The 27518-nt window shown below is 47.6% G+C and overlaps 1 protein-coding gene across 1 annotated transcript in view; it reads right to left on the bottom strand.

Moving 5' to 3' along the window:
* Positions 1-17601, bottom strand: part of EPG5 (ectopic P-granules 5 autophagy tethering factor) — a gene marked incomplete in the record, with an annotated part of 249948 nt that extends 232347 nt beyond the window's left edge. Inside the window, 1 exon segment of the mRNA XM_077463073.1 lies at positions 17436-17601. Coding sequence (XP_077319199.1) covers positions 17436-17489 — 54 coding nt within the window.
* Between the last annotated feature and the right edge of the window lie 9917 nt (positions 17602-27518).

Below are 27518 nucleotides of genomic sequence, written 5' to 3'. Positions count from 1 at the left end.
CCCTCGAAAATCCCGCGCTCGCCCCCGCCGTCCTTCTTCAAATTTTTTAAATTTACAATCCCTTTAAGTGTTTAAATTTTTTTCACTCACACATGAAGTCTATTCCATTGACAAATTGTTACAATGTTTATACTTAAAAGCGGTAGTAAACCTGCTGAAATTATTTTTTTCCTTCAGACCTACAAGGGAAAAGGCATAATGAGCTAGTAGGTGCCGCATACTAGCTCATTATGAAATACTTACCTTAGAATGAGGCCCCTATATCTCCGACGGTCCACGCCGAGAAAGCTGACATGTTCTCTCTGCGTTTTTTCCGGGTATCGCAGCTCCGGCGCTGTCAGTGGCCGGAGCCGCGATATAGTCACTCCCACGCATGCGCGTTGGAGATTTCTTTCCGCCAAGGTATGGCGTCTGCTGGGCTTTCAGTCAAAAATCCCCTGTGCGCATGCGCCGCTGCAGTCAGCGGCTCATTGCGAGGGGAATATCTCCTAAACTATACTATATAATCGGGCTTACCTGTAGGTAAAAGTAAAAAAAAAAAAAAAAAAAAAAAAAAAAAAAAAACACTATACAACCGCTTTAAGTTCAATTGATAAAGAATGTTTTGATTCTTGGCAGACTGCCCAGTTTTTCTCCTTCCTTTTTTTTGAAGGTTGTGGCTTCAGAAGAGCAGAGAGAATTCTTTGCATAGAAAGAATTGTGAAACTCTTTAGTCAAAATCACGATAACGATTCTTGACGATTGATTGTGCAGCTCTAGCACCTGTAAAATGACACTTGCAGATGATCTGTTAATGTCAAAATCTATCTATCTCTATCTATATCTATATCTAGTCTTGGCAATCTTCTTATAGCCTAGGCCAGCGATGGCAAACCTTGGCACTCCAGAGGTTTTTGGAACTACATTTTCCATGATGCTCATGCATTCTGCAGTGTAGTTGAGCATCATGGGAAATGTAGTTCCAAAACATCTGGGGTGCCAAGGTTCGCCATCACTGGCCTAGGCCATTTTTATGTAGAGCAACAATTCTTTTTTTTTCAGAGCCTGAATTTTTTTTTTGCCATGTTGAACTACCAGTGACCAGTAAGAGAGAGTGAGAGTGATAACACCAAATTTAAACACACCTGCTCCCCATTCACACCTGAGACCTTGTAACACCAAAGTGTCACATGACACCAGGGAGGGAAAATCCTAATTGGGCCCAATTTGGACATTTTCACTTAGGGGTGTACTCACTTTTGTTGCCAGCAGTTTAGACATTAATGGCTGTGTGTTGAGTTATTTTGAGGAGACAGCAAATTTACACTGTTATAAAAGCTGTACACTCACTACTTTACATTGTAGCAAAGTTTCATTTCTTCAGTGTTGTCACATGAAAAGAAATGATAAAATATTTACAAAAATGTGAGGGGTGTACTAACTTTGTAAGATACTGTATACAAAAAAAAATTATAGATATATAAAAAAATTTATTTTTTATTTTTTTGTTATTTCTCTATGGACCCTTACTACTTTTAACCCTGATCCCTAATTAACTGTACTCTCTGCTTCTCCTTTTTTTTGCCATTTCAATTTTTTTTCTTCAATATTTTAGTTCTAAAAGGAGTTATAAAGGCAGAAGGCTTTTTATCTTAATGCATTCTATGCATTAAGATGATAAAAAAACAAAACAAAAAAAAAAAAAAACTTCTGTGTGTAGCAGCCTCCCCAGCACCCTCCAATTACTTACCCGAGCACCTTCTATCTCCAGCGATGTCCGCGATCCCCTCAGCCATCCACTACACTCCTCCTGATTGACAGAGCAACGGTGCTATTGGCTCCCGTGGTTGTCAAAGTCAGTCAGTCAGGGGAGAGAGGGGGAGGGGTCAGATAGGGGCTCCATGTCTAAATGGATACACAGAGCTGCGACTTGGCTTAGGTGCTGCTGGCTGAGGGGCACTCAAAGAAGGGGGGGGGGGGCAAGAGCAGCAAAGAGGGGCCTGAGAAGAGGAGGATCCGAGCTGCTCTGTGCAAAACCAACTGCATAGAGGAGGTAAAAAAAAACATAAAAAAATTATTTTTTGTTTGTTTTTTAAATAACAAACACACAAGCCTTTACAACCTTTACTTTTTTTGTTACCTTTTTCTGTGTCACATAACAAGAAAATGACCAAAATTCCAAAATTACACACACACACACACACACTTTTTTACATTTGGAAATAACTTTGCCATGTTTTGCCAGAAATCATTTTAGTATTTTGTTCCAAATAGAACATATTATAAAATAAAATGTATCTTTTTTTGTCTGCAACAAAAACTACTCTTTCAAAAAATAAAAATAAAAAAATAAATAAAAAAAACACCAATTTAAAACTAAAAAAATATATATCAACAAATATATAAAATTATGTTTGCTTATACATTGCATAGTAAATAAAAAAAATAAACAGTATTGCCAAAAGTAAGCTTGGTTACCACACCAAAGGAAAAAAAATATGTATGTATTACTTTGTTACCTTAAAAGTAAAAGGCAAAACTTTATTTTTTTGGAAAGAGTTTTTACAGTTTTTTGCTGCATGTGCCCCCCCCCCCCCCCCCCCCCCCATTAGGGAGACTCGCCCTCTCGATTTGTCCTGTTTACCATTATCATTGAAAGATAGAATAAGAGAAAATACCCAAATTTTGGGTTGTCCCCAGAAAAATAAGAGGGGAAATCTTCCAAGGAGGACACTAATTCTGGTGACCCGGGGGTTCTAAAGGAATTCCCTTCATTTGCAGGGATTTCTCTCACTTCCTGTTTGGCTATGGGATAGGAAGTGAAATCTTCGAAATGGAACACAGATTGCAAAAAAATAAATAAAAAAAACAAACAAACACATGAGCAGGGGGTTATAAATAACCCTCCCTTGCGCTATCCAAAAAAAAAAAAAAAAAATTATTATTATTATTATTATTAATATATATATTATATATATATATATACACACACACACACACACACATACACACACATACACACACATACGGCATTCCAGTGCATTCATTTTTAAAAGCTCAACTATTTCTGTTTAGGTTTTGGTTACAGTTATAGCACATTAGCAGACCAAAAGGGAACAAATCAGAGAAGATCATAGTTGGGGGGTCACATACACTTTAGGTTAGATTAATAACTGCCAGCTCTTGGGTATAGAGAGAGATCAGTCCAGGTCTGATCGATTGTCCAGCTGCTGGGAATAGATAGAAGCGCTGTGTGTTTTTTCTCTGCAGCGTGTGACTTTCCTTCTCCCATGCTGGTAATCAGCTGTGTAGAAGTGCTGACTACCACAAGACCCGAATTAGCTAAACCCCTCCCGGCAATCAGAGCTCCCTGCACTCCATTCACAGCAAAGTAACCATTTCACCGCAGAACCTGGGATTGTCAGGAGGTAAGGGCCCCATACACACAGGTGCCAGGGGCCCAACAATGGGCTTCCCCACCCAGGGGCCACAGGTGATGCAATACAGCCACCCAGCGTAATCCATGGCAGTACACATGCACTGCTACTTGCTAAACCCCTTTAAAAAGTTTGTAAAAAAAAATAAAATAAAAAAAAAGACCCCTGTAAGAAAGGCATAATGATCTAGCATGCATCACATCATCGCATACTAGCTCATTATAAAATACTTCCCTTAGAACAAAGCCTTGCAGCAGCGCCCACTGTGAGTGTCTGGAGCCGCCATTCACAGCACAGGGCTTGGAAGTTACAGCAGCCACAGCCGTTCTTTCAGTGCGCATGCGCCAGTGATGTTACGGGCTGCATGTAATGTAAATATCTCCTAAATGGTACTTGCTTAGGAGATACTTAAACTACCTATAGGTAAGCCTTATTATAGGCCTACCCATAGGCAAATGAAAGCAGAAGAAGTTTACTTCCTCTTTAAGGCTCCATGCACACTGAAGCTCAAAAAAGCTTTTTCTGGACGCCAGATTGCTGGTAGAAAAACGCTGGTTGAAAAACCTGCTTTCAACAGCGTTTTGTACTAGCGTTAGCATTTATGGGCGTTTTTAATAAAAACACACAGAGGACACTCCAAAAATCCCCACAGTGCATTCCAAACTCCCACAATGCATTGAAAAAATAGAATGCCAAACACTAATTAACGCGTGTTTATGAGCGTTTATCTGCGTTTGTCGTTTTTTTTGGCGGTGAAAAACGGCACTTTGAATGCAAATTTCTGGCATTCAAAAAAACAGCACTGGCGGCCGTGCATTACTACACGGGGGTTACTTCTGGGTATCGCGGCTCCGGCGCTGCGATTGGCTGGAGCCGCGATGACGTCATTCCCGTGCATGCGCGTGGGAGCCGCCGGAAACGGCACAGTCTAACTGAAGCAATGCTAGGTACGTGCCGTTGCTTTAGTGCGCATGCGCCGATGACATCGGCACATACAAATACAGGGATATCTCCTAAACCGTGCAGCTACAGGTAAGCCTAATTGTAGGCTTGCCTGTAGTAAAAAGTGGCTGTAAAAGGTTTACACCCACTTTAAAAAGCAGAGTTCCACCCACTTCAGTGCCACATTTGGCACCATTCGGGGAGGAGTGGGTACCTGTTTTTGACAGGTACCAGTTTCCCCCCTTTTGAGAGATCTCGTCGCAGCAAGATCACTCAGAAGTTTGGCCCCCTTCCTCCTTCCCCCACTGCCTCGCCATTCAGAAAGCGCAGAAAGCTTCATGCATGCGCAGTAGAGACATTTGTTGTTTACAAGTAAAAATCCTTATTTTTTTGCTAGAAAACTACTTATAACCCCCAACATTAAATTGAAAAAAAGTGAAGAGGGTCTGAATAATTAAAAATGAAAGTGATTAAAAAAAAAAAAAAAAAGTAATATCATCACTTTAATATATAAATAACAAATTAGTTATTCTTACCTCCTCTGTTTCAGTAGTTTTGCAAAGAGCAGCCCGGAGCCTCCTCTTCTCGGGTCCCTCTTTGTGTTCCTGGCCCCTTCCTCCTGTTGAGCGCCCCCACAGCAAGCAGCTTACACAGAGCTGCGGTTCGACCCCGCCTCCTCTCTATGCCCTCATTGGTTAACTGACAGCTGCGGGAGCCAATGGCGCCACTGCTGTGTCTTAGCCAATCAGGAGGGAGAGTCCCGGATCGCTGAGACACTCGTGGACATCACTGGCTAGAGATGGGACTCGGGTAAGTATTGGGGGAGGGGGCTTAACTACTTGCCGTCATTATTCCTGCGACTCGCTGTACCTGTACGTCGGAGAACCAGAAGAACCATAGCAGGCACGCGTCCACTGCACGGCGGGGGACCCGATGTGCGTGGCCAGTGGCTGCAATGTCCACCGGCCACCCGCAATCAGATCAGAGGCAGAACGAGGATCTGTGTATGTTTATAGCGCAAAAAAGAAAAACCGCAGGAGGTGATCAAATACCACCAAAAGAAAGCTCTATTTGTGGGGGGAAAAAGGGCGTCAATTTTGTTTGGGTGCCAAGTCGCACAACTGCACAATTGTCAGTTAAAGCGACACAATCCTTCCGGTCCTTAAGTGGTTAATGCATAGAATGCATTAGGAAAAAAAAAACTTCTGACTTTACAAGCAAAACTATAAATGTAATACATCACAGCTCACCAATCATTAGATGTGGTGGCTGCATTCATTTCCCCCCCCCCCCTCCTCCATTTTCACTTGGTGATCTGGCCAGTAACATACCACCTTGTATTAGAGCGCCCCCACTCTGGATGAAGGAGAACAAGGGGCACCTTTGGACAGCAGCATGGGGGGGGGGGGGGGGGGGTTGGATGTACTAGCAGATTTACATACACTAACAAATTGAAGCCAAAACTGCAGCTCCCGCTTCGTAAGCAGTTACAGCAAACATTTTCTTTTCTTTTTGGGATTAAAGTTTTACATAAATAAAAGATAATCACTGTAAGCACCCCTATCAGTAGCAAATGGTTTGCCTCATCCCTGTAACTGCTACATCTACGGAGCTTGTGCTTTAAAAAAATAAATAAATATAAAATAAAAAATAAAAATCACCAGATGAAAATAGAAAAGGAAGAGTTTAAAGAAAAAACATATGCAACCATCGCATCTAAGGATTGGTACGCTGCAATATAATAAAAAGTTAGCTCTTGGGTTTAACCGCTTTCCTCCTGCCGGCTGTCAAATCACAGTTGGGTGGCGCAGCTCTTGTGCGTGGGCATCATATGACGACCTCCCAGAATGACCGGGGGTGCGCATATCGGAGATCGTTGTTGCAGTTTGTCAGCCCGACACATAGCAACTACGATCTCGGGCGCTTTACCACGTGATCAACTGTGTCCAATCACGGTTGATCACAATGTAAACAGGAAGAGCCATCAATTGGCTTTTCCTCACTCACATCTGACAAACGCGAGTAGGAGAGACGATCGGCTGCTCTCCTGACAAGGGGGGGGGGGGTCTGTGCTGATTGTTCATCAGTGCAGCTCCCCCTCAGATGACCAGCCAGGACCACCAGGGAAATGTCAATCAGTGCCCAAGCAGCTGGCAATCAGTACCCATCCCCAATGCCTGCCAGTGCCATCAGAGATGCTTATCAATGATATCAGTGCTGCATATCAGTGCCCAGCAGTGACGCCTATCAGTACCCACCAGTGCAGCCTTTCAGTGCCACCAATGAGTGCCCAGTGCCGCTTATCAATGCCCATCTGTGCTGCATATAAGTGGCACCTACCAGTGCCCTTCAGTACCACCCATCAATGCCACCTTATCAGTGCTGGCTATCAGTGCCCATCAGCGAAGGAGAAAAACGTATTTACAACATTTTATAACAAAAGGAAAAAAAAAAAAAAAAAAAGTCTTATTTGTTTAGCAAAACCTTAAAATCACAGAGCTGATCAAATACCTTGGGTACAGTGTAGCATGACCGTGCAATTGTCATTTCAACAGCGACAGTGCTGAAAGCTGAAAATTGGCCTGGGGGGGGTGTAAGTGCCCAGTATTGAAGTAGTTAATAACATAAAAGAAATAAAAACCCACACACCACACCTTCTTTTGAAGGCACATCAGAGGGGACATTGTACATAGATAATGTATACGACCTCCTCTAGAACGGAATAATGGAGCCCGGAGCTCTGGTGGGGAACGGATACGTCTCTGCAGTTTCTATGGAGGCAATTATACAAGAGACGATCGTAATGCAACATTGACATTAAAATGGAGCCAAACAGGAAGATGGAATTATGGTAAATCCGGCTGAGCCACAGAACTGATTCTACCCATTCACATCACATGATGCATGTCGATGGACATCAATTGTCAGACTATGGGGGAAGGGGAAGGGGGAGGGGTGGCAGGTCTCTGTTCCTAGGTGACGTGTTGCACTATTATCAGTGATCGTGCTGCACTGAGCGCACACAAATGCCAAGGCCTTGTATGCAGCCCCCCCCCCCATCTTCCATTTCTGGTACCAAAGAAGCCAAGCAAGCTCTCTCATTGGCTGCCTGGAACCAGCTGAGATTTGAACCATGCATTGGCAGACTGAATGTACCCAAGTTCAATCGATCGACTCCTTGTAATGTCCTCCGTTTGCTCTTGGACCTCTTTTACCTCTCGCTCCCCTTTGTTTGGGACGGGAAGTGCAGGTTAGTTGCAGTCTCTGCTCTATGCACAATAGACATCCTACAGTCCAATCTTGGGGCGTGAGCAAGAGGGGGGTGGCTACCATGGAGAACAAACGTAGTCACCCTGGGAGGTGGATGAAAGCAATAGAAGGAAAGTGACAGAGCAGAGCGATTCTGATTGGTCAGCGCCATCACAGTGCATCACTCTCTCTGCACTTTACGAATATAGGATTTAACCCTTTCTCGCCTAAGCCCATTTCTGACATTTGTTGCTTACACGTTAAAATCCATTTTTTGCTAGAAAATTACTTAGAACCCCAAGCACACACTATATAAATCCATATCTATACACACACGATAGAGATTAGAGAGTATAATATATATATATATATATATATATATATTATATATATATATATATATATATATAATATATCCCAAACTTTGAACATCTCATGGAGCACTGTTCGATCCATCATCCGAAAATTGACAGTATGGCACAACTGCAGACCTACCAAGACATGACCACCTAAATGGACAGGCCGGGCAAGGAGAGCATTAATCAGAGAAGCAGCCAAGAGGCCCATGGGAACTCTGGAGGAGCTGCAGAGATCCACAGCTCAGGTGGGAGAATCTGTCCACAGGACAACTATCAGTTGCGCTCTCCACAAATCTGACCTTTACGGAAGAGTGGCAAGAAGAAAGCCATTGTTGATAGAAAGCCATAAGAATTCCTGTTTGCGAGAAGCCATGTGGGGCACGGCAAACATGTGGAAGAAGGTGCTCTGGTCAGATGAGACCAAAATTGAACTTTTTGGCCTAAAAGCAAAACACTATGCGTGACAGAAAACTAAGACTGCACATCACCCTAAACATACCAGCCCCACCGTGAAACACGGTGGTGGCAGCATCATGTTGTGAGGGTGCTTTTCTTAGTAGAGACAGGCAAGCTGGTTAGAGTTGATGGGAAGATAGTGTAGTAGAATTTCATATTAATCAATATATATTTTGTTATTTATATTATCATATAGTAGTGGTTTTAGCAAGATTATTTAATAAGTAAAGCAATAGTAATCTTTAATAATGAATACTATGTTTTCCATAGATTTACAAAGACTTCATTTTAAAATGTTGAACTTTAGATGACCTCTCTGCTCTCATACTTTTTAGAAGATAGTTTATTGGGTGAAATATCACTAGGATAGTTCATTTTTAGTTTTTAAGCAAGCGTTAATTAGAAAGGAAAACACTTGACAGCAGATAAATATCAGAGATAAGATAAGAACATCATATACAGGTGGTTTATAAATTCATTCATACACATACTAGCTTTCAACTAGAGGTTGACCGATATGGGTTTTTCTCTGGCCGATGCCAATATTTAGAAATTGGGGAGGCCGATGGCTGACATTTGTTGCCAATTTTTGTGGCCCATATTTTAGGCCGATGTGTTTTTTGTTTTGTTTTTCCCCCTTCATCTCATAAAATCTAGGGTGGAGAGGTGGGGAAGAGCTTATTGTTTTTTGTTTTTTTTTTTCCACAAGAAAGGGGAGGTTGTTGTTTAGGGCTGAGAAGTGAGGTGTAGCCCATCAGTGCCCACCACTACAGCCCATCAGTGCCCACCACTACAGCCTATCAGTGTCCATCAGTGCAGCCAGGCAGTGCTCACCAGTTCAGCCTAACAATGTCCTTCACTGCCACCTCAGCGCCCACCAGCAGAGCACTCCTGTCTCTGTTCCAGCCCCTCCCCTGGCCACAGTCAGAAGACAGAACTCCATTCAACCCCTGATGCGCTGCACGCCCCGCCTCTGCCTCCGGACTACAACTCCCAGGATGTAGCGTGGCCAGTAACAGCTAATCAGTGGCCGACTTCCTCCACCAAAAGAAAATAAATAAACACCCCGTCAGCAGACAGGGGCTGTGATAGCGGGCGTTTTGAATAGAAGGTAGGGCGCCTGGGGGGACATTTCCGCCCAGCCCACCCCTGCCTCCGATCCCCCGCACTCACCTTCTGGCTCTGGTACACCGTGCTGCTGTGTTAATCTGCCTAATTTGCATAATTGTCCGATGCCGATTTTCTTTAAAAAAAAAAAAAAAGCCAAAATAATCTGCCGACCACTACTTTCAACATTTGATTTTGGAACGAATGGACTTTCCCAAATGAAAAACAACATTCACTGTTAAAAATGCATTCATTCGAGAAACAAATTAGCCATGAACATCGATTTGACCCCCTGTTGAACATCGGAAAATTGAACGAATGTTTTGAAAACAAAACATTTTCAAATAAACATCTCCTAGTAGGTGGCCATCTTTTTAGGTCCTCTCCAGCTGGAAGATGCCTGGGATGGGTTGGCTGATTATTTTTTTATTTATTTTTTGTCCAGCAGCAGAGATTCCATTCATTGCGGAATACTGCAGTGTGTTATCACATATAAAAATAAAGCCATGATGTCGTCGCCCCGTGTGCTGTAGGTGAGGTGCATTGTGGGAACTCATCACATGACTTCTCCATGTGTCCCTGTTGTCCTCACCAGTGAGTAGTAGGATGATTAATGGCAGAGCCATGGATGACACACTGGTGAGGCAGGATGGTCAACGGTGTAAAAAATGTCTGGCAGCTTTGTAATTAGTGGAAGTCATAATGAGTCTGTTTATGTGATGGCACATTCCTTCTATATTATAATTAGAAGATATCCTGTTTATGCGTCCAAGTTACAATGCCGGGACCAGGACACCATAGACGGGACCAGGACACCAGACGGGACCAGGACACCATAGACGGTTCCTTGGCTCCCTTCCAAGTTGCTCACATTGAAAGGAGATGTATAGCAGATTTCTACCCGTTTTTCTACATATACAGTGCCTTTCATTTTTAGTGATAAAGGTGAACAAGAGGGATATAAAAAGGGGTGAATCTCCGTATCGGGAGCACAGATGACAATTAAAAAAAAAATATGACAGGGGTTCTAATCCCTCTCCAATCTATACAAAAATAAAAAAATAAAAGAAAAAACACTTTGCATTTAGTTACAGTTTTACCGCTTCCCGTCCGGCCTCACACTGATATACGTCGGCAAAAGGGCACATACAGGCAAAAATCACATACCTCTACGTTGCCCTTTAAGAGGCTGCGGGAAGCTCCGTGAATCCGGACGCGGCTCCCGCGTGACTTGATCGCCTCACGGGGAGGAAGAACGGGGAGATGCTGATGTAAACAGCCTCTCCCCGTTCTGCCTAACAACAAGTGACACTGATCTCTGCTCCCTGTGATTGGAGCAGAGATCAGTGATCTATAAAACACAGCCACGCCCCCCAGTTAGCAACACGGCCTTAGGACACACTTAAACCCTACACTGCCACCTAGTGGTTAACCCCCAATAAATGGCAATAGTCCCAAAAATGTTTGACATAATGTCGCAGTCCCGATAAAAATTGCTGATCGCCACCATTTAAAAAAATTAAATATTAATAAAAATGCCATAAAGCTATCCCCCATTTTGTAAACGCTATAACTTTTGCGCAAACCAAATCAATAATCGCTTATTGTGATTTTTTTACCAAAAATTATGTAGAAGAATATGTATCAGCCTAAACTGAGGAAAAAAAATTTTTTTTTTTTTTTTTTTTATATATTTTTGGGGGATAGGATAGCAAAAAATAATGCGTTTTTTTTCACCGCAGGGGTGATCAAATACCACCAAAAGAAAGCTATTTGTGGGGGAAAAAAAAAAAAGGGCTGAAGTGGTTAAGCAAAGTACAGCCAAAATTAGTAATTGCTGGCGACGTTTGTCCAACAAATAATATAACATTTCTAAATATAATAAAGGCAAGAACAAATAATTCAGTATTTACAATTTAAGGAGCTGCAGATCCCTGCATGTAATTTATGAAGAAGAAAGTGAAGTCATTATTAACTATCCATATATCACAGAGAAATCCTCGCTTCCTCCGTCCGGCCATAAAACATGAAATGTCTGTCTGTACGGCCTGAAAGAAAGGCAATCTGTGCGGGAAGTGACGCCATGATAGATGGACACATTGAGGGAGAAAAGGGGTCTCCTTCCTTGGTGATGGCAGGAAAATATACTTCTTAGATAAACAATATGATGCACATGAATACTGTCCATAAAAAAAAAAAAAATTATAAAAAATATATCTATATCTATATCTATATATATCCCACACACACACACACACTATAAAAAAAAAAAGAAAATATATAATTATTTACAAAATGTACAGACAGGTGCATCTCAAAAAAAATTGTATATCAAAGTTTATTTATTTCAGTACTTTAATTCAAAAAGTGAAACTAAAATATTTTATATAGATGCGTTACACAGAGTGATACATTTCAAGCATCTTTTTCATTTAATTTTGATGATTATTGCTTACGGAGTAGTGAAAACCCAAAATTCAGTATCTCACAAAATTAGAATAATACATAAGATCAATAAAAAATAAATAAAAATAAAATAAAAAAGGATTTTTAATACAGAAATTCTTGCTTACTGAAAAGTATGTCCATGTACAATAAAGTATGCACGCAATATACTTGGTCGGGGCTCCTTTTGCACGATATACTGCATCAATTTGGTGTGGCATGGAGGGGGGATCAGCCTGTGGCACTGCTGAGGTGTTATGGAAGCCCAGGTTGCTTTGATAGCGGTCTTCGGCTCATCTGCAATGTTGGGTCTGGTGTGTCTCTTCTCTTCCTCCTGACAATACCCCACAGATTCTCTAAGGCAGGGGTCTCAAACTGGCGGCCCTCCAGCTGTTGCGAAACTACAAGTCCCATCAGGCATTGTAAGGCTGACAGTTACAAGCATGACTCCTACAGGCAGAGGCATGATGGGACTTGTAGTTTTGCAACAGCCGGAGGGCCAACAGTTTAAGACCCCTGCTCTATGGGGTTTAGGTGAGGCGAGGTTTGCTGGCCAATCAAGCACAGCGACACCATGATCATTAAAAAACAAGTATTGGTACTTTTGGCAGTGTGGGCAGGTACCAAGTCCTGCAGGAAAATGAAATCAGCATCTCCATAATGCCGGTGTTCTGCCTAATACAGTCCGCCCATCATATGCTGTCCGCTCCGTACTGCGCATGCGCCGTACGGAGCAGCCGAAGCTTCTGAAAAACTCTGAAGTTGAACGGCGCCTGCGCCGTGAGTGGAGGAGATAGCCCCACTATCCAAGCGGACATAGGGTTACGAATTTTAGAGGGCCCCTCGCGGGCGAGCTTCGCTCGCCACGCTTCGCTCGCCACGCTTCGGGCTCGGCCTCGCTCCGCTCGGCTCTTTTTTATTCTAACTCTATGTCCACTTGGATAGTGGGGATAGAACCTGGACTCACGGCGCAGGCGCCGTTCGTCCTCTGCAATTTTCGGAATCTGTGTTCCTGTGTACTGCGCATGCGCAGTACGCAGGGGACAGCTTCTGATGGGGGACACTATTTTACAAGACACCGGTCAGCAGAGGGAAGCATGAAGTGCTCTAGAATTTCCTGGTAGAGGGCTGCACTGACATTGGACTTGACAAAAACACAATGGACCAACACCAGCAGATGACATGGCTCCCCAAATCATTATTGACTGTGGAAACTTCACACTGGATCTCATGCAACTTGGATTCTATGCCTCTCCACTCTTCCTCCAGGCTCCGGGACCTCGATTTCCAAATGAAATCCAAAATTTACTTTCACCCGAAAAGAGGACTTTGGAACAATGAGCAACAGTCCAGTCCTTTTTCTCCTTAGCCCAGGTAAGACGCTTCTGACATTGTCTCTGGTTCAGGAGTGGCTTGACACAAGGAAAGCGATGTAGCCCATGTACTGCATACGTGTGTGTGTGTGTGTGTGTGTGTGTGTGTGTGTGTGTGTGTGTGTGTGTGTGTGTGTGTGTGGGCTCTTGAAGCTCTGACAGTAGTCCACGCCTTGTGAATCTCCTCCAAATTCTTGTAATGGCCTTTACTGTACAATCCTCTCAAGGCTATGGTTCTCCCTGTTGCTGTTCACCTTTTCCTACCACACCTTTTCCTTCCACTCAACTCTCCATTATTATGCTTGGATACAGCACTCTGTGAAAAGCCAGCTTCTGTAGCTTCTTTTGCGACTTACCTTCCATGTGAAGGGTGTCAATAATGACTGTCTTCTAGACAACTGTCAAGTCTTCTGCATGATTGTGTAACCTACAGAACCACACGGAGAGACCATTTAAAGGCTCAGGATAACTTTACAGGTGTTTTGAATTAATTATCTGATTAGAGTGCGACACCACGAGTCTACGAAATTCAACTTTTTTACGATATTCAAATTTTCTGAGATACTGAATTTTGGGTTTTCACTAGCTGTAAGCCCTAACCATGAAAAAATAATGGAAAGCAATTCCACTTCGTGAACTGAATATAGTAAATAAATAAAAAAATAACTTTTTGGTAATATTACAATTTTTTGACATGCACGTGTGAGATATAGATAGAGATATATATATATCTATGGGATATGCAATTAGCGAACCTCCAGCTGTTGCAGAACTACAAGTCCCATGAGACATAGCAAAACTGACAGCAACAAGCATGACACCCAGAGACAGAGGCATGATGGGACTTGTAGTTTTGCAACAGCTGGAGGTCTGCTAATTGCATATCCCTGATATATATGGAACTTGGACTGAGTGACATTGGCCGTCATTCAACCCAGAAGACTGAGGACCTCTAGTGGTGTAAAATAAATACTGCAGGGGACAGTAAAGGATGGAAGGTGAGTATTGCTGCAAAGGATTTTTTTTTACTATTTACTTTTTACTATAAAATATTTGAGCTCTAGTTTAATGAATAAATTCCAGGTATAGGTTATAATAAGTATAGCAGTTTTGGACAACCAATATTATATACAAATATTTTCGACGTACCCAGACACTGACCAGGCTGGGGCGGGGTTGGTGATGTCACCAAATGGGCACCCTTACCATGAAAGAAATATCAGGAAATGCATGGAGGTTGGGCATATGATTCTTTGTGCTGAGGTATTGGATCCTAGTGTCCCCCCACCAGGGTGGCCCTACCAGTGTTGTGACACTAGTGAGGATCCTGTGGCAGGCAGCAACTTGAATGATAAGACAGCGAAGAGAATATCAGGAACACTTACCTGCCCCCTCCCTGGTATCTCTCTGCTGCTCCCTCTATGCCAAGTGTGATTCTGCAGCACTATGGCCTGTGGGGATGGCGCCATCAGAGCGGGTGAGGGGGGTTTATTGTAAATCTGTTACTTGTAATTTCCTGCCAGCAACATTATGACACAGAGCTGAGGAGGAACAGTATGATCTATTTACAGGGAGGGATTCACTCCATCATGGAAGGGAAAGGGCAAAGCCGCCCCCCCCCCCCCCCCGGAAAAGGGTTAGGGACACAGGGCCCCCCCCCCCCCCCCCCCGATGAGGGACAGGGACACAGGATGAAGGATAGGGACACAGGGCCCCTAGATGAGGGAGGCGGGGACACCTGGATGGTATGTATGGGGATTGCACACCCCAGCAAAGGAATGGGGGGGTTATTTATATATATATATATATATATATATATATATATATATATATATATATATATATATATATATATACACAGATAGGTATGAGGACAGCTGTGAGTGGAGGAGGGGGTCTGTAAATAGTATGGTATGGGGGGGGGGGGGTGTCTGTACACAGTATGATATTGGGGGGTGTCTGTACACAGTATGGTACTGGGGGGGGGGGCGTCTGTACACAGTATGGTACTGGGGGGGGGGGGCGTCTGTACACAGTATGGTACTGGGGGGGGGGGGCGTCTGTACACAGTATGGTACTGGGGGGGGGGGGGCGTCTGTACACAGTATGGTACTGGGGGGGGGGGGCGTCTGTACACAGTATGGTACTGGGGGGGGGGGGCGTCTGTACACAGTATGGTACTGGGGGGGGGGGGCGTCTGTACACAGTATGGTACTGGGGGGGGGGGGCGTCTGTACACAGTATGGTACTGGGGGGGGGGGCGTCTGTACACAGTATGGTACTGGGGGGGGGGGGGGCGTCTGTACACAGTATGGTACTGGGGGGGGGGGGGCGTCTGTACACAGTATGGTACTGGGGGGGGGGGGGGGGGGGGGGGCGTCTGTACACAGTATGGTACTGGGGGGGGGGCGTCTGTACACAGTATGGTACTGGGGGGGGGGGGGGCGTCTGTACACAGTATGGTACTGGGGGGGGGGGGGGGCGTCTGTACACAGTATGGTACTGGGGGGGGGGGGGGGGGGGTGTCTGTACACAGTATGGTACTGGGGGGGGTGTCTGTACACAGTATGGTACTGGGGGGGGGGGGGTGTCTGTACACAGTATGGTACTGGGGGGGGGGGGTGTCTGTACACAGTATGGTACTGGGGGGGGGGGGGTGTCTGTACACAGTATGGTACTGGGGGGGGGGGGGGTGTCTGTACACAGTATGGTACTGGGGGGGGGGGTGTCTGTACACAGTATGGTACTGGGGGGGGGGGTGTCTGTACACAGTATGGTACTGGGGGGGGGGGGTGTCTGTACACAGTATGGTACTGGGGGGGGGGTGTCTGTACACAGTATGGTACTGGGGGGGGGGGTGTCTGTACACAGTATGGTACTGGGGGGGGGGGTGTCTGTACACAGTATGGTACTGGGGGGGGGGGGGGGTGTCTGTACACAGTATGGTACTGGGGGGGGGGTGTCTGTACACAGTATGGTACTGGGGGGGGGGGTGTCTGTACACAGTATGGTACTGGGGGGGGGTGTCTGTACACAGTATGGTACTGGGGGGGGGGTCTGTACACAGTATGGTACTGGGGGGGGGGGTCTGTACACAGTATGGTACTGGGGGGGGGGGGGGTCTGTACACAGTATGGTACTGGGGGGGGGGGGTGTCTGTACACAGTATGGTACTGGGGGGGGGGGTGTCTGTACACAGTATGGTACTGGGGGGGGGGGTGTCTGTACACAGTATGGTACTGGGGGGGGGGGTGTCTGTACACAGTATGGTACTGGGGGGGGGGGTGTCTGTACACAGTATGGTACTGGGGGGGGGGGGTGTCTGTACACAGTATGGTACTGGGGGGGGGGGTGTCTGTACACAGTATGGTACTGGGGGGGGGGTGTCTGTACACAGTATGGTACTGGGGGGGGGGGGGTGTCTGTACACAGTATGGTACTGGGGGGGGGGGTGTCTGTACACAGTATGGTACTGGGGGGGGGGGGTGTCTGTACACAGTATGGTACTGGGGGGGGGGGGGTGTCTGTACACAGTATGGTACTGGGGGGGGGGGTGTCTGTACACAGTATGGTACTGGGGGGGGGGTGTCTGTACACAGTATGGTACTGGGGGGGGGGGGTGTCTGTACACAGTATGGTACTGGGGGGGGGGGGTGTCTGTACACAGTATGGTACTGGGGGGGGGGGGTGTCTGTACACAGTATGGTACTGGGGGGGGGGGGGTGTCTGTACACAGTATGGTACTGGGGGGGGGGGGTGTCTGTACACAGTATGGTACTGGGGGGGGGGGGGTGTCTGTACACAGTATGGTACTGGGGGGGGGGGTGTCTGTACACAGTAGGGTACTGGGGGGGTGTCTGTACACAGTATGGTATTGTGGGGGAGGGGGTCTCCATAGTAACAGCAGGGAAGGGGTTAGCAGGCTCAACTGGGGGAGAGGGGCGTGGCCTGTCGGTCTGTGTGACAGCAGCTCGGACAGGTGGGCTGTGTGATTGGTGGGAGGTCAGGCCCCGCCCCTCTGCAGGTACAGGAGGTCTGTGCGGTGCGGTGGGGGGTCCGGCCGCCGCCTCCTCCTCAGTCCGGCTCACCTTGTCATGCTTGTTCCGGCTCTTCGGCTTGCGGGGTCTCACCGCCTCGGCCATACTGCTGCTGTCGCCGCGGACGTGTTTGCGGAGGAGACCGTAAACACGGACATAATCCTGAGCGCTGGGGTAGGAGGAGGTCACATGACACTGATCTGGCGGCCAATCAGGAAGCGGGGAGTGAGATGTTCCCGGAGTACGGGAGGCGGCGAGGGACAAACCTCCTGAGGAATCGCGGGGCGGGCTCTCTGTCTGTAGAGGGGGCGGGGTATGAGTGGAGCTGTCATGTCACCACAATCACTGGGTTTATTTCTCGTTTGTCATTAAGGCTGGGTTCACACTGCTGCGGGGGGAGATCCGGATGTGATTCGCACCGCACTGCAGTGCAAATCACATCCGATCTCCGTAGCGATGCGAGTTCAGCCATACAGAGAGTATGGCTGAATTCGCAGCGCTCCCGCAGCAAACTCGCACGGGACCCTTTTTTTGGTCCGCAACAGAATCGGATTGCATGGTGGTTCACACCGCTGCGATGCGGGAACGCCGCGAATGCGCGGCGTTTTCCCGCATCGCATTACATGGGCACTATGTACAGGAGAGGAGTGTGGAGGGTCTAACAGTGGGCACTATGTACATGAGAGGAGTGCAGAGGGTATGGCAGAAGGCACTATGTACAGGAGAGGAGTGTGAACGGTATGACAGTGGGCAGTATGCACAGCAGAGGAGTGTAGAGGGTATGAAATTGGGCACTATGTATAAGAGAAGAGTGTGGAGGGTTTGACAGTGAACAATATGTACAGGAGTGCGGAGGGTATGACAGTGGGCACTATGTACAGGAGAGAAGTGTGGAGAGTAGGACAGTAAGCAGTAATTATAGGAGAGGAGTGTGGAGGGAGGGTATGGTCATGGGCACTATGTCTAGGAGAGAAGTATGGAGGGTATGACAGTGAGTAGTAGTACAGGAGAGGAGTGTGAGTGGTATGACAGTGGGCACTATGTATAGTAGAGAAGTGTTGGAGGTATGACGGTGGGCACTATGTATAGGAGAGGAGTATGGAGGGTATAACAGTGAGTAGTATGTACAGGAGAGGAGTGTGGAGGGTATGACGGTGGGCACTATGTACAGGAGAGGAGTGTGTAGGATATGACAGCGGGCGTTATATATAGGAGAGAGGAGTGGAGGGTGTGACAGTGAGCAGTATGTACAGGAGAGAAGTGTGGAGAGTATGACAGTGGGCACTATGTATAGGAGAGGAGGATGAAGTAATCTGGGAAGGAAAAATGTAAAGGTTTGTGGAAGGATGTTTAGGGACCGCGTAGTGGTTAAGCGGGCCATACATGGATTGAAATTACACCAATTAAGCAGAGAGCAGCCATAGTCGATCTATGTATGGGCTAGCTGGTTTTACACAAGTCAACCTATTAAGCGACTTGAGTACAACCAGCCTGTCAGGTTTTCCCCAAAACAATCAGTGCTGCCAGCTATAGTTAGCAACACTAATCATTGTATTCACTGACAGAACACAATAACACTGCGGGAGTGATTGCTCCATTCACAGGTCAGCAGGTGAGAGGGTGTCTCGGGACAGGCTGGGGAGAGATACTAGTCAGTCCCTGGGTAGGCACTGGTTAGTATCAGAGCCAGATACACACAGGTTACATACGCCACGATCGTTGGAGCGAGAGCAATAATTCTAGCACCAGACCTCCTCTGTAACTGGGTGGCAAGGGGTTAATTACATAAGTAATATAAAAATAATTATTATAAGCTCTGTGAGTTCATCCTCTCAGTCTGCTGCAGAGTGTTCCAGCTTGTATTTATACTGCCGCTCTGTATGGAGCTTCTGACAGGCTGCGCAAGGAGCCCCGTATCTCCAGAACCATAGATGATAGCAGCCCCATATTTTAACCAGTTCTGGAGTGGGTCTTTAGCTACCTACCACCCAAATGTGGGGTCTCTGTGACTCCTGAACGCCGAGCTACAATCCTCGAAGTCAATCTCTCTTCTTTTTTTGGGGGGGCAAATGGGCCTATCTTGAGAACGGGGCCTGGAGCTGCAGCTCCAATAGCCCCTATGTTAATCCGGCCCTGCATACTACGGCGAGCAGGCGTGACGCCTATTCCAATGAGATAGATAGAGAGAGATATAGATAGAGATAGAGAGAGAGATATAGATAGAGAGAGAGAGATATAGATAGAGAGAGAGATATAGAGAGAGAGATATAGATAGAGAGAGAGAGATATAGATAGAGAGAGAGATATAGATAGATAGATAGATAGATAGATAGATAGATAGATAGATAGATAGATAGATAGATAGATAGATAGATAGATAGATAGATAGATAGATAGATAGATATAGATAGAGAGAGAGATATAGATATATACATAGAGCCTTCATGAGAGGGCGCTACCGCCACCTACTGGAGGTGTGAGAGAACACAGGAGGACCCAATATTCCTGGATGAAATAAAACGTATATATTCCTAAACATGGGGGTCCCCCCTTCTTATTTGTTCTCCTCCAAATCTATTCTCTTTATATTTTCCTCTCTGTCATCTCTCTCCTCTCTGTCATCCCTCTCCTCTCTGTCTTCTCTCTCCTCTCCCCTCTCTGTCTTCTCTCTCCTGTCTGTCTTCTCTCTCCTGTCTGTCTTCTCTCTCCTGTCTGTCTTCTCTCTCCTCTCTGTCTTCTCTCTCCTCTCTACTTTCTGTCTCATATCTCCTCTCTGTCTTTTCTCCCCTCTCTGTCTTCTTTTTCCTTTCTGTCTTATCTCTCCTCTCTCCTCTTCCCTCTCTGTCTTCTCTCTCCTCTCTGTCTTCTCTCTTCTCTCCACTCCCCTCTCTGTCTTCTCTCTCCTCTCCTCCCCCCCTTCCTTCTCTCTCCTCTCCACTCTCCTCTCCTCCCCTCTCTGTCTTTTCTTATCTCTCCTCTCCTTCTCCTCTCCCCTCCACTCTGTCTTCCCTCTCCTTTCTCTCTTACCTCTCCCCTCCCCTCTCTGTCTTCTCTCTCCTCTCCCCCCTCCCTTCTCTGTCTTCTCTCTCCTTTCCCCTTCCCTCTCTGTCTTCTCTCTCCTCTCCCCTCTCTGTCTTCTCTCTCCTCTCTGTCTTCTTTCTCCTTTCTGTCTTATCTCTCCTCTCGGTCTCCTCTCTCCTCTCTGTCTTCCCTTTCCTCTCTCTCCTCTCTGTCTTCTCTCTCCTCTTTCTCCTCTCTGTCTTCTCTCTCCTCTCCCCCCTCCCTTCTCTGTCTTCTCTCTCCTTTCCCCTCCCTTCTCTGTCTTCTCTCTCCTTTCCCCTCCCCTCTCTGTCTTCTCTCTCCTTTCCCCTCCCCTCTCTGTCTTCTCTCTCCTTTCCCCTCCCCTCTCTGTCTTCTCTCTCCTTTCCCCTCCCCTCTCTGTCTTCTCTCTCCTTTCCCCTCCCCTCTCTGTCTTCTCTCTCCTTTCCCCTCCCCTCTCTGTCTTCTCTCTCCTCTCCCCTCTCTGTCTTCTTTCTCCTTTCTGTCCTCTGTCTCCTCTCTCCTCTGCCTTCTCTCCCCTCTCCTCTCCCCTCTCCTCTCCCCTCTCTGTCTACTCTCTCATTTGTCTTCTCTCTCCTCTCCTTGTCTTCACTCTCCTCTCCCTTCTCTGTCTTCTTTCTGTCTCCTCTCCCTCTCTGTCTTCTCTCTCCCCTCTCTGTCTTCTCTCTCCCCTCTCTGTCTTCTCTCTCCCCTCTCTGTCTCCTCTCCCCTCTCTGTCTCCTCTCCCCTCTCTGTCTCCTCTCCCCTCTCTGTCTCCTCTCCCCTCTCGTCTTCTCTCTCCTCTGTCTTCCCCCCTCTCTGTCTTCTCTCTCCTCTCCCTCTCTTCTCTCTCCTCTCTGTCTTCTCTCTCCTCTCTGTCTTCTCTCTCCTCTCTGTCTTCTCTCTCCTCTCTTCTCCGCAGTGCAAAATTTCTGGCCGCAACGTCACTTCCGGAGCATTCTATGATGGGGAGCAAAATATGACACTACACCGGGTACTTATAAAGCCCCGTACACACGAGAGGACTTATGTCCGACAGACTTCCGAAGGAGTTCCGACGGAGTTCTGACGGACTTTTCGGCCACCTACTGGAGGTGTGAGAGAACACAGGAGGACCCAATATTTCCTGGATGAAATAAAACGTATATATTCCTAAACATGGGGGTCCCCCTTCTTATTTGTTCTCCTCCAAATCTATTCTCTTTATATTTTCCTCTCTGTCATCTCTCTCCTCTCTGTCATCCCTCTCCTCTCTGTCTTCTCTCTCCTCTCCCCTCTCTGTCTTCTCTCTCCTGTCTGTCTTCTCTCTCCTCTCTGTCTTCTCTCTCCTCTCTACTTTCTGTCTCATATCTCCTCTCTGTCTTTTCTCCCCTCTCTGTCTTCTTTTTCCTTTCTGTCTTATCTCTCCTCTCTCCTCTTCCCTCTCTGTCTTCTCTCTCTTCTCATCCCCTCCCCTTCTCTGTCTTCTCTCTCCTCTCTGTCTTCTCTCTTCTCTCCACTCCCCTCTCTGTCTTCTCTCTCCTCTCCTCCCCCCTTCCTTCTCTCTCCTCTCCACTCTCCTCTCCTCCCTCTCTGTCTTTTCTTATCTCTCCTCTCCTTCTCCTCTCCCCTCCACTCTGTCTTCCCTCTCCTTTCTCTCTTACCTCTCCCCTCCCCTCTCTGTCTTCTCTCTCCTCTCCCCCCTCCCTTCTCTGTCTTCTCTCTCCTTTCCCCTTCCCTCTCTGTCTTCTCTCTCCTCTCCCCTCTCTGTCTTCTCTCTCCTCTCTGTCTTCTTTCTCCTTTCTGTCTTATCTCTCCTCTCGGTCTCCTCTCTCCTCTCTGTCTTCCCTTTCCTCTCTCTCCTCTCTGTCTTCTCTCTCCTCTTTCTCCTCTCTGTCTTCTCTCTCCTCTCCCCCCTCCCTTCTCTGTCTTCTCTCTCCTTTCCCCTCCCTTCTCTGTCTTCTCTCTCCTTTCCCCTCCCCTCTCTGTCTTCTCTCTCCTTTCCCCTCCCCTCTCTGTCTTCTCTCTCCTTTCCCCTCCCCTCTCTGTCTTCTCTCTCCTTTCCCCTCCCCTCTCTGTCTTCTCTCTCCTTTCCCCTCCCCTCTCTGTCTTCTCTCTCCTTTCCCCTCCCCTCTCTGTCTTCTCTCTCCTCTCCCCTCTCTGTCTTCTTTCTCCTTTCTGTCCTCTGTCTCCTCTCTCCTCTGCCTTCTCTCCCCTCTCCTCTCCCCTCTCCTCTCCCCTCTCTGTCTACTCTCTCATTTGTCTTCTCTCTCCTCTCCTTGTCTTCACTCTCCTCTCCCTTCTCTGTCTTCTTTCTGTCTCCTCTCCCCTCTCTGTCTTCTCTCTCCCCTCTCTGTCTTCTCTCTCCCCTCTCTGTCTTCTCTCTCCCCTCTCTGTCTCCTCTCCCTTCTCTGTCTCCTCTCCCCTCTCTGTCTCCCTCTCCCCTCTCGTCTTCTCTCTCCTCTGTCTTCCCCCCTCTCTGTCTTCTCTCTCCTCTCCCTCTCTTCTCTCTCCTCTCTGTCTTCTCTCTCCTCTCTGTCTTCTCTCTCCTCTCTGTCTTCTCTCTCCTCTCTTCTCCGCAGTGCAACATTTCTGGCCGCAACGTCACTTCCGGAGCATTCTATGATGGGGAGCAAAATATGACACTACACCGGGTACTTATAAAGCCCCGTACACACGAGAGGACTTATGTCCGACAGACTTCCGAAGGAGTTCCGTCGGAGTTCTGCCGGAGTTCCGACGGAGTTCTGACGGACTTTTCGGCGGAGCGGACTTGGCCACACACAATCACACTAAACTCCGACGGATTCGAACGTGATGACGTACGACTGGATTCGAATACGGAAGTTCATAGCCAGTAGCCAATAGCTGCCCTAGCGTCGGTTTTAGTCCGTCGGAATAGCATACACACGAGCGGAGTTTTCGAAGGGACCCGGGTCCGGCGGAGTTCCGTCGGGAAAATTTGAAGCATGTTCCATATTCTAAAGTCCTTCGGACTTTGGCGAGTCAAAAGTCCGTTGCAGCCCACACACGATCGAATAGTCTGACGGACTCAGTCCGTCGGACTTTGGACGTTGAAAAGTCCGCTCGTGTGTACGCGGCATAAGACTGCATTAATTGTAACACCTGAGTGCAGGAAGTGTTGCCTGCTCCCTACTGCCAGGATCCATCCGCTGGTGGACGCTAGTACTGCGGGCCAATGGTGACATAACACCAGCAGGAAAGTCTCTCCTGACAGTTACAAACTCCTCTCTGTCTTCTCTCTCCTCTCTGTCTACTCTCTCCTCTCTGTCTACACTCTCCTCTCTGTCTACACTCTCCTCTCTGTCTACACTCTCCTCTCTGTCTACACTCTCCTCTCTGTCTTCTCTCCCCTCTCTGTCTTCTCTCCCCTCTCTGTCTTCTCTCTCCTTTCTGTCTTCTCTCTCCTTTCTGTCTTCTCTCTCCTTTCTGTCTTCTCTCTCCTTTCTGTCTTCTCTTTCCTCTCTGTCTTCTCTCTCCTCTCTGTCTACACTCTCCTCTCTGTCTACACTCTCCTCTCTGTCTACACTCTCCTCTCTGTCTTCTCTCCCCTCTTTGTCTTCTCTCCCCTCTCCTCTCCGTCTTCTGTCTTCTCTCCCCTCTCTGTCTTCTCTCCCCTCTCTGTCTTCTCTCCCCTCTCTGTCTTCGCTCCCCTCTCTGTCTTCGCTCCCCTCTCTGTCTTCGCTCCCCTCTCTGTCTTCGCTCCCCTCTCTGTCTTCTCTCCCCTCTCTGTCTTCTCTCCCCTCTCTGTCTCTTCTCTCCTCTCTGTCTTCTCTCTCCTCCCCTCTCTGTCTCCTCTCTCCTCTCTGTCTCCTCTCTCCTTTCTGTCTTCTCTCTCCTCTCCTTGTCTTCACTCTCCTCTCCCCTCTCTGTCTTCTTTCTCCTTTCTGTCTTACCTCTCCTCTCTGCCTTCTGTTTCCTCTCCCCTCTCTGTCTCCTCTCTCCTCTCCCCTCTCTGTCTCCTCTCTCCTCTCCCCTCTCTGTCTCCTCTCTCCTCTCTCCTCTCCCCTCTCTGTCTCCTCTCTCTTCTCCCCTCTCTGTCTCCTCTCTCTTCTCCCCTCTCTGTCTCCTCTCTCTTCTCCCCTCTCTGTCTTCTCTCTCCTCTCCCCTCTCTGTCTTCTCTCTCCTCTCCCCTCTCTGTCTTCTCTCTCCTCTCCCCTCTCTGTCTTCTCTCTCCTCTCCCCTCTCTGTCTTCTCTCTCCTCTCCCCTCTCTGTCTTCTCTCTCCTCTCCCCTCTCTGTCTTCTCTCTCCTCTCCCCTCTCTGTCTTCTCTCTCCTCTCCCCTCTCTGTCTTCTCTCTCCTCTCTGTCTTCCCTTTCCTCTCTCTCCTCTCTGTCTTCTCTCTCCTCTTTCTCCTCTCTGTATTCTCTCTCCTCTCCTCTTTCTCCTCTCTGTCTTCTCTCTCCTCTCCTCTTTCTCCTCTCTGTCTTCTCTCTCCTTTCCCTCCCTTCTCTGTCTTCTCTCTCCTTTCCCCTCCCCTCTCTGTCTTCTCTCTCCTTTCCCCTCCCCTCTCTGTCTTCTCTCTCCTTTCCCCTCCCCTCTCTGTCTTCTCCCTCCTCTCCCCTCTGTCTTCTCTCTCCTCTCCCCTCTCTGTCTTCTTTCTCCTTTCTGTCCTCTGTCTCCTCTCTCCTCTGCCTTCTCTCCCCTCTCCTCTCCCCTCTCTGTCTACTCTCTCATTTGTCTTCTCTCTCCTCTCCTTGTCTTCACTCTCCTCTCCCTTCTCTGTCTTCTTTCTGTCTCCTCTCCCCTCTCTGTCTTCTCTCTCCCCTCTCTGTCTCCTCTCCCTTCTCTGTCTCCTCTCCCTTCTCTGTCTCCTCTCCCCTCTCTGTCTCCTCTCCCCTCTCTGTCTCCTCTCTACTCTGTCTTCCCCCCTCTCTGTCTTCTCTCTCCTCTCCCTCTCTTCTCTCCCCTCTCTGTCTTCTCTCTCCTCTCTGTCTTCTCTCTCCTCTCTGTCTTCTCTCTCCTCTCTTCTCCGCAGTGCAAAATTTCTGGCCGCAACGTCACTTCCGGAGCATTCTATGATGGGGAGCAAAATATGACACTACACCGGGTACTTATAAGACTGCATTAATTGTCCTCAAGTAACACCTGAGTGCAGGAAGTGTTGCCTGCTCCCTACTGCCAGGATCCATCCGCTGGTGGACGCTAGTACTGCGGGCCAATGGTGACATAACACCAGCAGGGAAAGTCTCTCCTGACAGTTACAAACTCCTCTCTGTCTTCTCTCTCCTCTCTGTCTTCTCTCTCCTCTCTGTCTACACTCTCCTCTCTGTATACACTCTCCTCTCTGTCTACACTCTCCTTTCTGTCTTCTTTCTCCTTTCTGTCTTCTCTCCCCTCTCTGTCTTCTCTCCCCTCTCTGTCTTCTCTCTCCTTTCTGTCTTCTCTCTCCTTTCTGTCTTCTCTCTCCTCTCTGTCTACACTCTCCTCTCTGTCTACACTCTCCTCTCTGTCTACTCTCTCCTCTCTGTCTTCTCTCTCCTCTCTGTCTTCTCTCTCCTTTCTGTCTTCTCTCTCCTTTCTGTCTTCTCTCTCCTTTCTGTCTTCTCTCTCCTCTCTGTCTTCTCTCCCCTCTTTGTCTTCTCTCCCCTCTCCTCTCTGTCTTCTGTCTTCTCTCCCCTCTCTGTCTTCTCTCCCCTCTCTGTCTTCTCTCCCCTCTCTGTCTCCTCTCTCCTCTCTGTCTCCTCTCTGTCCTCCTTGTCTTCACCCTCCTCTCCCCTCTCTGTCTTCTTTCTCCTTTCTGTCTTACCTCTCCTCTCTGCCTTCTGTTTCCTCTCCCCTCTCTGTCTTCTGTCTCCTCTCCCCTCTCTGTCTCCTCTCTCCTCTCCTCTCTGTCTTCTCTCTCCTCTCCTCTCTGTCTTCTCTCTCCTCTCCTCTCTGTCTTCTCTCTCCTCTCCTCTCTGTCTTCTCTTCTCTCTCCTTTCTGTCTCCTCTCTCCTCTCTGTCTCCTCTCTCCTCTCCCCTCTCTGTCTTCTTTCTCCTTTCTGTCTTACCTCTCCTCTCTGCCTTCTGTTTCCTCTCCTCTCCTCTCTGTCTTCTCTCCCCTCTCCTCTCTGTCTTCTCTCCCCTCTCCTCTCTGTCTTCTCTCTCTTCTCCCCTCTCTGTCTTCTTTCTCCTCTCCCCTCTGTCTTCTTTCTCCTTTCTGTCTTATCTCTCCTCTGTCCTCTCCGTCCTCTCTCCTCTCCCGTCTGTCTTCTCTCTCCTTTCTGTCTTCTCTCTCCTTGTCTTCTCCCTTCTATCCCCTCTCTGTCTGTCTTCTTTCTCGGTCTCCTGTCTCCTCTCGGTCTCCTGTCTCCTCTCGGCCTCTTGTCTCCACTATCCTTTCTGTCTTATCGCTCCTCTCTCCACTCCCCTCTCTGTCTTCTCTTTCCTCTCCCCTCTGTCTCCTCTCTGTCTTCTCTCTCCTCTCCCTTCCACTCTGTGTCTACTCTCTCCTATCTGTCTTCTCTCTCCTCTGTGTCTTCTCTCTCCTTTCTGTCTCATCTCTCCTCTCCCCTCTCTGTCTTCTTTCTCATTTCTGTCTCTCATTTCTGTCTTCTTTCTCCTTTCTGTCTCCTCTCTCCTCTCCCCTGTCTTCTCTCCCGTCTGCTCTCTCCTTTCTGTCTTATCTCTCCTCTCCCCTCTCTTTCTTCTTTCTCCTTTCTGTCTTATCTCTCCTCTCTGTCTTCTCTCTCTCCCCTCCCCTCTCTGTCTCCTCTCTCCTCTCTGTCTCCTCTCTCCTTTCTCCTCTCATTTCTGTCTCCTCTCTTCTTTCTGTCTTCTCTCTCCTCTCCTTGTCTTCACTCTCCTCTCCCCTCTCTGTCTTCTTTCTCCTTTCTGTCTTACCTCTCCTCTCTGCCTTCTGTTTCCTCTCCCCTCTCTGTCTTCTGTCTCCTCTCCCCTCTCTGTCTCCTCTCCCCTCTCTGTCTCCTCTCTCCTCTCCTCTCCTCTCCTCTCTGTCTTCTCTCTCCTCTCCTCTCTGTCTTCTCTCTCCTCTCCTCTCTGTCTTCTCTCTCCTCTCCTCTCTGTCTTCTCTCCCCTCTCCTCTCTGTCTTCTCTCTCCTCTTCTCTCTGTCTTCTCTTCTCTCTCCTCTCTGTCTCCTCTCTCCTCTCTGT

This window comes from Lithobates pipiens, unplaced genomic scaffold (genome assembly GCF_037356315.1).
Source record: "Lithobates pipiens isolate NorthernLeopardFrog02 unplaced genomic scaffold, aLitPip1_a1.2 Scaffold_3, whole genome shotgun sequence".
NCBI classification, from domain to species: Eukaryota; Metazoa; Chordata; class Amphibia; order Anura; family Ranidae; genus Lithobates; species Lithobates pipiens.
This window is presented reverse-complemented; position numbering and strand designations above follow the sequence as displayed.